Source organism: Alosa sapidissima, chromosome 10 (assembly GCF_018492685.1).
Source record: "Alosa sapidissima isolate fAloSap1 chromosome 10, fAloSap1.pri, whole genome shotgun sequence".
NCBI classification, from domain to species: Eukaryota; Metazoa; Chordata; class Actinopteri; order Clupeiformes; family Clupeidae; genus Alosa; species Alosa sapidissima.
Genome location: NC_055966.1, coordinates 14,342,444 through 14,349,943, shown reverse-complemented (window position 1 = coordinate 14,349,943; position 7,500 = coordinate 14,342,444). Strand labels below are relative to the sequence as shown.

Below are 7,500 nucleotides of genomic sequence, written 5' to 3'. Positions count from 1 at the left end.
GTCACATTGCTTCAGCTGCGGTACAGGTCAGGGCCAAATGGACTGGAAGGACATGAGCATGTGTGGCCTAGCCACATCGCTTTCCCTCTACGTCCACACACACACACACACACACACACACACACACACACACACACACACACACACACACACCACACACAAACACACACACACACACACACACAGCATCCAGCTCTCCCTCCCTGTTTTTATGTCCCTCTCTCCTCTCCTGAACCCCAAATAGCCAGCAGCCTGTATCCTAGGGGCTTACACCCTCCCTCTCTCTCTCTATCTCTCTCTTTCTCTCTCTCTCTCTATCTCTCTTTCCTTCCTTCTAGAGCCCCTGCCATCTTCAGCTGTCAAGGCTTTAGTCTTCCTGCAGCGAACGCCTACAACATGGAGAGTAAGTGTACAGACACACACACACACACACACACACACACACACACACACACACACACACACACACACACCACACACACACACACACACGCACACACACCTGAGGGGGCACCTGAGCAGACCACATAGACATAGACTGTGTCTGAAACGGGAAACAATGCAGTGTTTCCCATACATTGACTTATTTGTGGCGGCCCACCACAATATCAACACTGACCACCACACAGTGTTTCCCATACATTGACTAATCTGTGGCGGGGCGCCACGAAATAAAAATCGGCCGCCACACATAAATATTCTATATTTAATTTAATTTAATTTAAATTAAATATAAGATCAAATCTTTGCATTGCCATTGAGCTGCACTTTTTACACACGCAGCCTTTCCTTGTCCCGTCCCGCTCTCTCTCGCAGCCCCCTGCCCCTCCTCTGCATGTGCATTTAACAAAATATTCACGATTGTTGAAGGATTGTTGTTGCCACATAGAAGCATTGCATAGAAGACGTCTGGCTAAATTGCTATTAAATCCGCTTAGCATTGTGACCATGCTGCGCAAATTTGTTCAAAACTGCTGCATTGAAGTTAACTCTGCTAAGATGTTATCACAACATAGTAGGCTACATTGAAGAGACTAAACTAAGTTAAGTTATGCAATCAAGCAGTATTTCAAAGCTAACGTTATACTGTTTGGATGTCGAATTTAGCATGCTTAGCCTACTTACAGCTGCTTGTCAATTTCGTTGAAGGGCTCATTTTATTGACTCTGACACTAAATGTTTGCAAAATCCCGATGTAAATGGAAAAGTGTTTTCCAAAATTAAAAAGTGCTTGTCCCAAGGAGAAGTACGAACCTTTATTTTAACTATGTAGAAAACGTTAGGAATTGCATCCACACATCAGCAGTGACAGGCACTCAATTAGACCTATACCCCCACCCCCCGTTGTCCAAGTCAGCTACCGCCACAAATTGAATCCAATTCTGTGGGAAACACTGACCACACAATGATTTTCCAGGTTGTACTGAATTGTAAATCTGGTTAGCATTATAACCACACTGTGCTAATTTGTTAAAAACTGTCGCATTCAAGTTAATTCTGCAAACCAACCACCACAAATGGAATTCAATTATCTGGGAAACACCTCAATGCTGCGATTTAAGATATTTAACAGGGGAGCGAGGGAGCGAGGCATCGAGGCATGTCCGAATGAAATATTTTTGTGAAATGATACCTTCTAAGATACCTTCGTTTTACCAAATTTTGAAGGCAGCGTAGATGTATCCTTCATGCTGCCTTCAATGTCCAAAATAATTGTGAGCAGCTATTGCTGAAGTCGAACGTTACTGTATATATTCTGCTTTCTGGTATCCTGACAACGGTGTTCTGTGTTGCTATCTTGCTAGGCTGTCTGAAACAAAATTCGTAGCTGGTACCTTGATGCCTGCTACGCCAAGTGACTCATTAGAGAGCTGAAGGCAGCGAGACAGCAGACAACTGCCTTCCATTTCGGACAGACCCATAGAAACACAAACACACACACACACACACACACACTCTGAAGTAAAACAGTGTGTGTGTGTGTGAGTGTGTGTGTGTTTGGTGAAGGGGGAGAACCAGTGAGGTTTCTCATTGTGCTCAGACTGATGAGATGAGACCTCTCAGACAGCAGTAAGTTCTCAGGGTGCAGGTTTACCAGCCACTCTGCCACACTATACTTCTGTGGTACCTCAAGAGAAGTTAAACACACACACACACACAAACACACACACACACACACACACACACACACACACACACACACACACACACACACACACACATTCAGACATTCACAAATGATGTATGGCAAAGTATCTATCTATCTATCTATCTATATATCTATCTATCTATCTATCTATCACACACCAGTGAAACATCCACCAATATTACGTCACTGCAAATGTAAGCACCACACACTCTCATACAATAACTCCCTCCATCAAGCACAAACACACACACACACACACACACACACACACACACACACACACACACACACACACACACACACACACACACACACACACTCGTACACAGTGAGGTGGTGTGGTTGTGCGCTGGTGGTGGCGCGCTCTGAGACTCACCAAAGTCGGCCAGCTTGAGCTCTCCCGTGTCGCTGATGAGCAGGTTCTGTGGCTTGAGGTCGCGGTGCAGGATGTAGCGCTGGTGGATGTAGGACAGCCCCCGCAGCAGCTGGAACAGGAACAGCTGGAGGAACCACAACACACACACACACACACACACACACATTTAATGCTTTTATTTGGACCTTAACTACAGAGGAAGATTCACAGATCCAAACATTGAAGGAAGTATGGTACACACTTCCACGGACCACGGCAGGTCTGGCAGGTCAAACACATAATGACATAATGCATTGCGCTCCTTTCATTCTTTCTGCACTGCATGATTAAGGGTAAAGATGACTTTGTCATTTCCAGATGGATATACTACCTATTATTGCAGAAATGGAGCAGTACTTAGTAGCTTAGTCCACACAGTTGCAATCCACGTAAAACAAGTTTGTGCACATGCCCAAGACTCCCAAACACAAGAATGACACACACACACACACACACACACACACACACACACACACACACACACACACACACACACACACACCACTATCAGCACTACAACAAACCCTATATTGATAATTGTTGTCACAGTCCTATATTATACTACATATTCTCTATTATACACTTCTTTTCATGTAATTACCTGAATATTCTCAGCTTATACATTGATTATGCAATTTTTCTTCAGTTATGAGGTTAATGCACAGGGGAGGGCTATACATGGGAATGCATTTCTTTTCTTCATTTTTCTTTATGATTGAAGCACAATCTGATTCTGATCTGAGTGGGCTATTGGGCACTGCAGTTATGCGGTCAATACATTTTTTTCTTTCCTTTCTTATTTGAATACAGCACTGTCATGCGGTTTAAACAGTGTGGCTAATACACAGGAAATTACTACACATCTTTTTTTTCTTATTGCAATGTTCAGGTCTACAGACAGCTTTTATTCTCATTTCTTCCAATCCCATTTCACTTACAAAAATCAATTTGAATTGATCCCATTGTCTATACTTTCTTTATTCCTTATAATAACCGTGGATGATTCATGAGAAACATGGTCCACTTCAGAACCCAAAAACAATGGGGGAAAGCCCCAACTGATCTGCCAGTCATTTCAGACCGCGGTGCTGCTCTGACATCCCCTTGCACGCAGTGTTTAGCCCCTGTCCCCGGCTCGATACCCCTCTGCGTCCCTCTCCATGTGGACATTACCCTCTCTGTGCCCTATTGATGGCTGACCCAGTCGATAACCAGCCTGCCCTTTCTGATCCCACTCATCAATTTCCAAAAAAAAAAAAAAAAAATGCCTGGCTGCTCTTTTAGAAGACTTCAGCAGAAGAAGAATAATCCAGAAGACCAAGCAGCTTTGTTTACTGATTGTGCTTGCAACAGTATGTTTGTGTGCTTGTTTTGACCCAGTTAAAGACTCCAAATCCCATCATCCCCCACCGAGAGCTATCAAGGTCTTGGTCAATTAGGCTGAGTGCTGCGGCGTATCCAGGCATGTGCAGTCACCAGGGCCGTGGAAGGGCACGGAAGATTCCTCTGCCAGGGAGAGGGGAGGGGACCGGCACTGCTGAAATGATCATGAGGAGTGTGTGTTTACTCATGTATATCAAAACACACTCCGCAGATACTCCCTCCCTCATTAAGAATGTGTGTGTGTGTGTGTGTGTGTGTGTGTGTGTGTGTGTGTGTGTGAGTATGTGTGGGATATTTTTGTGTGAGTGTTTCTATGTGTCTGTGTATGTGAGTCTATGGGTATGTGGAGATGTGTGTTGTATGTCATCTAAATTCCATTATTGTTATTTTTTCCTTTCTCCTTGTGTTTTCAAACTCCCTCAATCTGCTTTTCTAACATCTTTAAAAGGAAACTTTAAAAACAGAAACTGGATCGTCCTCCAGGACAACACCCAGCAGCCAAATGATAGTCTTGTGGGACGCTGCCAAAAAACATGAAAAAAATCAAAAAATACAAGTCACAAGCCCAACCAAAGAGACGAGTCTGACAGCTGAGAGCACACAGTTGTCTCTCTTGTCTCTGAAAAACAAAGCCATTGTTGCATAATTGTGGATAACTGTGGCAGGAGTGTGCTGCTGGGCTTGAAGGACGAGTTTGTGCCTCCAAAGCTTGTGACACTCACATGGACCTGGACATGCCTGGCCCACGCAAACGAGCCTGGCCAATAGTGGAACTGGGACAGAGACAGAGAGAGAGAGAGAGAGAGAGAGAGAGAGAGAGAGAGAGAGAGAGAGAGAGAGAGAGGAGAGAGAGAGAGAGAGAGAGAGAGAGGGAGAGAGAGATATATGGGGTGGGGGGGACATCTGCTAAGAGACTGCCCCTGCCTAAATATAATAAGTGAGTCAGAGCTGTCCATCTGGCTTAGAGGAGACGAGACTGCCTGCAGACACAGAGTGGGTCTGGCTAATTAAGGGCCAGACAGCACCAAGAGAGCAGACCGAGGGAGGGACGCAGAGAGAGGAGGGAGAAAGAGATAGAGAGGAAGAGAGGAGGGGAGAGAGATAAAGAGAGAGGGAGAGAGATAAAAAGAGAGAGGGGGAGGATAGTTTTACAGAGAGAGAGAGAGGATAGAGGAGACTAGAGGAGGGAGAAGAAGAACAGGATGAGGAGAAGAGGAGGAGGAGGAGAAAAAGAGGAGGAGGAGATGAGGAGGAAAAGAAGAAGAGGAGGAGAAGAAGAGGAGAATAAGAAGAATAGAAGAGGAGGAAGAAAAGAAGAGGAGAAGGAGAAGATGAGAAGGAGAAGAAGAAGAGGAGTGAAAAGAGGAGAAGGAAGAAAAACTAGTTGATGAGTTTTGGGAAGCGATAGTAAGCGTAATGGGTCTGAAAAAGAGTGAGGAAAAGAAGAGGGTAGAAGGGGGGGTGGGGGGGTGACAGACTGAATAAAACTGAGATAAGAGAAGCAAAAAGACAAAGAGAGATATAAGTAGGCAGAAACGAGTGAGGGATGAGATAAAGAGAGGGAGGGGTTGATGGGAAAAGCGAGGGAGGAGGAGGAGGAGGGGATGAACAGATAGAGAGAAGAGGGAGAATCTAAATCCACAAAGCGAGAGTGAAAATCAATAGTAGCCCACCTCCACACACAATATCGACAGAAACTATACCCCCCAGATACCCCCCCAGATACCCCCCCAACCCACTATGACCTGACACACACACACACACACACACACACACACACACACACACACACACACACACACACACACACACACACACACAATCACATAAACACACACACACCCACACTACAATCCCCAGACTCTCATTCTCTTTCTCTCTCTCTCACACACACACAAACAGACACAAAGATTCCCCAAACTCTTTCTCACACACACAGACTTATCTATTCCTGAGCTATGAGGAATTAAGAGTGAGGCGGAGAGGAGGTATTAACAGACACACACACACACACACACACACACACACACACACACACACACACACACACTGTTTTAACAGACAGCGCTCCCTCACTCATTTAGGGAAAAAAAGACAAAGCCTCTCTGTGTGAGTGGTGCGGTAATGAAACCTCCCGGCTCTGCCTCCACATTAATTGGTGCGTAGAACAGAGCTGTAGCCCAGGGCTAGAGAGCCGTGCGATGGGAACTAAGGTTAATGCCCATTTCTCAGACACTCCTCCATAATCTCCGATTTCTCATCTCATGTGTTTTGACAGGATGGAAAAGAACAGACATCATATCGCTAATTAGAATAATCAATCAGGGGCGGGACAAAGAGGTGATCTATCACATAGCCCTTGTCAATGCTTGTGATTAACATTCAGGTTCAGAGGATGATGATGCGGTACCTAAGAGAGATGCAAGCAGTCATGAATGCATTCTCTCTCTCTCTCTCTCACACACACACGGCTTGTTTTTTGTATAAGTGTGTGACAGAGAACACTGTCACAGTTGTTCATAGCTATTGTCTAGCTTATCCTCCTCTTTGTCATGACTATGCACATTTGACATCTCCTGTCCTCAAAGACACAGCATGCCAATCTGTCCCTCCACCATTCTCCTCCAAACAAACGAGATGAGACCAACACAGGATTGGATGGGTGAAGATGTTATAAAAGAAAGACAAAACAGAACCTTTTTAAAAGGCACACAGCATGGTGTCATGCATTTTTGATGATGACTGTTTTCCATGTTGTTTGATATTGGGATATAAATGCAAACTGACTGATTTGGAGCAAAATTGTCAAAAACATTTTTTTTTTCTTCAAGTGATTTGGAAAGAAAATTACATCTTATAGCAGCTGCTATGCTCACCCTGCACCAAACACTGTAAAGTGCCAGTCGCAGAGTAAGCTTTTTAAATATGATTTACTAATATATATATATATATATATATATATATATATATATATATATATATATATATATATATATATATATATATATATATTGAAAGCCCCACAATAAAAAATGTTTTATTTTTTAAAATATCCCCTTGCAAAATGTGTTAAAGCATTGCAAATTAAAAACTTCTATGGATTTGTATTTGAAACATACAACTAAATGACCTATATTCTATGCTTTATGCTATGCTATATCATACAATGTCTAACGAAATATTCTGAACATTTTATATTTTTCAATCATATTGTGTTACAATTGAAGTTGATGACTGATGACAATAAATTAAGTGAGTTTTACCTTTAAGTGAGGGAGGCTATATGGTGTTGGCCAAAGCTGATTTACACATTAAAAATATGCCACGTGTGTCTCTATCAAATTACGTGCTACCTAACAAAAAAATATCAAAATATATTATTATTATTATTATTATTGTTATTATTATTATTATTATATTATACTATTTGGCACAGAGGATTGTAAGTAAATACAAAAGAGTCTATACCAGAGGCAGCCACTCCTGTCCTATGATAACAGCAGTGCAACAACGACATACTGGCCAGTCGATAGATATTACCCAACCGATTCAT

At 43.1% G+C, this 7,500-nt stretch overlaps 1 protein-coding gene across 3 annotated transcripts in view; it reads right to left on the bottom strand.

Annotated features, from left to right (window-relative positions):
* cdk14 (cyclin-dependent kinase 14) overlaps nt 1-7,500 on the bottom strand; it is a 173,830-nt gene that overhangs the window by 82,626 nt on the left and 83,704 nt on the right. For all 3 annotated transcript variants that reach the window (XM_042106533.1, XM_042106535.1, XM_042106534.1), the window contains one exon: nt 2,526-2,649. In XM_042106533.1, coding sequence (XP_041962467.1) covers nt 2,526-2,649 — 124 coding nt within the window. The remainder of the gene's footprint in view (nt 1-2,525; nt 2,650-7,500) is intronic.